General features: G+C 54.2%; 1 protein-coding gene across 1 annotated transcript in view; it reads left to right on the top strand.

Moving 5' to 3' along the window:
- Positions 1–1,871, top strand: part of MYH9 (myosin heavy chain 9) — a 112,170-nt gene extending 110,299 nt beyond the window's left edge. The window contains exon 41 of the mRNA XM_023222092.1: positions 729–1,871. Within this exon, the coding sequence (XP_023077860.1) occupies positions 729–846 (118 nt within the window). The 3' untranslated portion in view covers positions 847–1,871. The remainder of the gene's footprint in view (positions 1–728) is intronic.
- The last annotated feature ends 550 nt before the right edge of the window (positions 1,872–2,421 follow it).

Below are 2,421 nucleotides of genomic sequence, written 5' to 3'. Positions count from 1 at the left end.
TGCCCAGACTGGAGTGCAATGGTGCAGTCTCGGTTCACTGCAACCTCCTCCTGGGTTCAAGCAATTGTCCTCCCTCAGCCTCTGGAGTAGTGGGATTACAGGCATGCACCACTATGCCCGGCTGATTTTTGTATTTTTAGTAGAGATGGGGTTTCACCATGTTGGTCAGGCTGGTCTCAAACTCCTGACCTCAGGTGACCCCCCCGCTTCGGCCTCCCAAAGTGCTGAAATTATAAGCGTGAGCCACTGCGCCAGGCCTTCATGGCGCTCTTTTTTTAAGCATAAGTAGTCAGTATTGGATATGAATTGTCTGCCATGTGGTAGAAAGAGGGTGCCCGGCTTTGTACTCTGTGTGAACAAGCACACCTGTTTACCTGTCTTGGTTTCACTGGTTTTATAGGAGTTGCAACAGAGGGTGGCATTTTACACTTACTTTTGTGCCTTTCCTGTTGTAATTGGTCCTGTTTGCCTGAACTGTTTTTGTGCCACGGTTGTGTGTGAAGATGCCTGACACCTAAACATTTTGCGGGAGGCTTTGCCTGCTTTCCTGAGAGCGGTCCTGTCCAAGCTCACCTGTGGCTCCCAAGGCTCCGCCTTGCTTCTTCCTGGTGGGAGCAGCCAGGCGCCTGGTTTCCCTCTCAAATTCGCTTTGAGATGTGTGTGCTGTGCTGTGGCTGCCCCTGGCCTGTCTGCGCCCACTGACCCTCTGCCTCTGCGTCTGCCCCCAGGCGCGGGGACCTGCCGTTTGTCATGCCCCGCCGAATGGCCCGGAAAGGCGCCGGCGATGGTTCCGACGAGGAGGTGGATGGCAAAGCGGATGGGGCTGAGGCCAAACCTGCCGAATAAGCCTCTTCTCCTGCAGCCTGAGATGGATGGACAGACGGACACCACAGCCTCCCCTTCCCAGACCCTGCAGCAGGCCTCTCCCCACCTTCTTGGGTCTGCTGTGAACGCGCCTCCCCCTGCCCTCAGCCCCGTCCCCCCATCCTGTTTCCCTCCAGGCGTTGTTGAGGGCATTTGGCTTCCTCTGCTGCATCCCCTTCCAGCTCCCTCCACCGCTCAGAATCTGATACCAAAGAGACAGGGCCCGGGCCCAGGCAGAGAGCGACCAGCAGGCTCCTCAGCCCTCTCTTGCCAAAAAGCACAAGATGTTGAGGCGAGGAGGGCAGGCCCCCGGGGAGGGGCCAGAGTTTTCTATGAATCTATTTTTCTTCAGACTGAAGGCGTTTTGGTAGTCGGACCCCCCGCAGTCGTCAGCCTCCCTGACCTCTGCCACCAGCGCCCCCACTCCTCGTTTCTTTGCTGTTGGCAATCACACGTGGTGACCTCACACACCTCTGCCCCTTGGGCCTCCCACTCCCGTGGCTCTGGGCGGTCCAGAAGGAGCAGGCCCTGGGGCTCCACCTCTGTGCAGGGCACAGAATGCTGGGGTGGGGGGAGGAGTGGATTCCTCCCCACCCTGTCCCAGGCAGCGCCACTGTCCACTGTCTCCCTCCTGATTCTAAAATGTCTCAAGTGCAATGCCCCCTCCCCTCCTTTGCCGAGGACAGCCTGCCTCTGCCACAGCAAGGCTGTCGGGGTCAAGCTGGAAAGGCCAGCAGCCTTCCAGTGGCTTCTCCCAACACTTTTGGGGACCAAATATATTTAATGGTTAAGGGACTTGTCCCAAGTATGACAGCCAGAGCGTTAGAGGGGCCAGCAGCCCTCCCAGGCGATCTTGTGTCTACTCTAGGACTGGGCCCGAGGGTAGTTTACCTGCACCGTTGACTCAGTGTAGTCTAAAAATCTGCCACCTGCACAGATATTTTTGAAAGCAAAACAAGGTTTTCTTTTTTTCCCCTTTCTCGTAATAAATGATAAAATTCTGAGTCCTTCTCACTGCCTTTGTTTATAAGAGAGTTAGCTCGTCCTCACTGGTCTACACTGGTTGCCGAATTTACTTGTATTCCTAACTTTTGTATATGCTGCATTGAGACTTACGGCAAGAAGGCATTTTTTTTTTTTTTTTAAAGGAAACAAACTCTCAAATCATGAAGCGATATAAAAGCTGCGTAATGCCTACAAAGCTCTGAATTCAGGTCCCAGTTGCTGTCACAAAGGAGTGAGTGAAACTCTCACCCCACCCCTTTTTTATATAATAAAAGTGCCTTAGCATGTGTTGCAGCTGTCACCACTACAGTAAGCTGGTTTACAGATGTTTTCCACTGAGCATCACAATAAAGAGAACCATGTGCTATGAGCCGTGTCTGTAGCGTTTGTCTGCATCCAGGGGGCCCTGGACAGGACTGGGCCTGGCTTCTGCAGCCAGCGCCGGCTCTGCATCGTCAGGGAGCCAGACTGGCTGAGGCGTAGGCTGGGCTAGCTGTGGGCGATTGTGCAGAAAAGATAAGATGGAAAGGTGTGCTAGGCCAGATCCAAGGA

This window comes from Piliocolobus tephrosceles, chromosome 19, assembly GCF_002776525.5.
Source record: "Piliocolobus tephrosceles isolate RC106 chromosome 19, ASM277652v3, whole genome shotgun sequence".
Classification (NCBI taxonomy): Eukaryota; Metazoa; Chordata; class Mammalia; order Primates; family Cercopithecidae; genus Piliocolobus; species Piliocolobus tephrosceles.
This window is presented reverse-complemented; position numbering and strand designations above follow the sequence as displayed.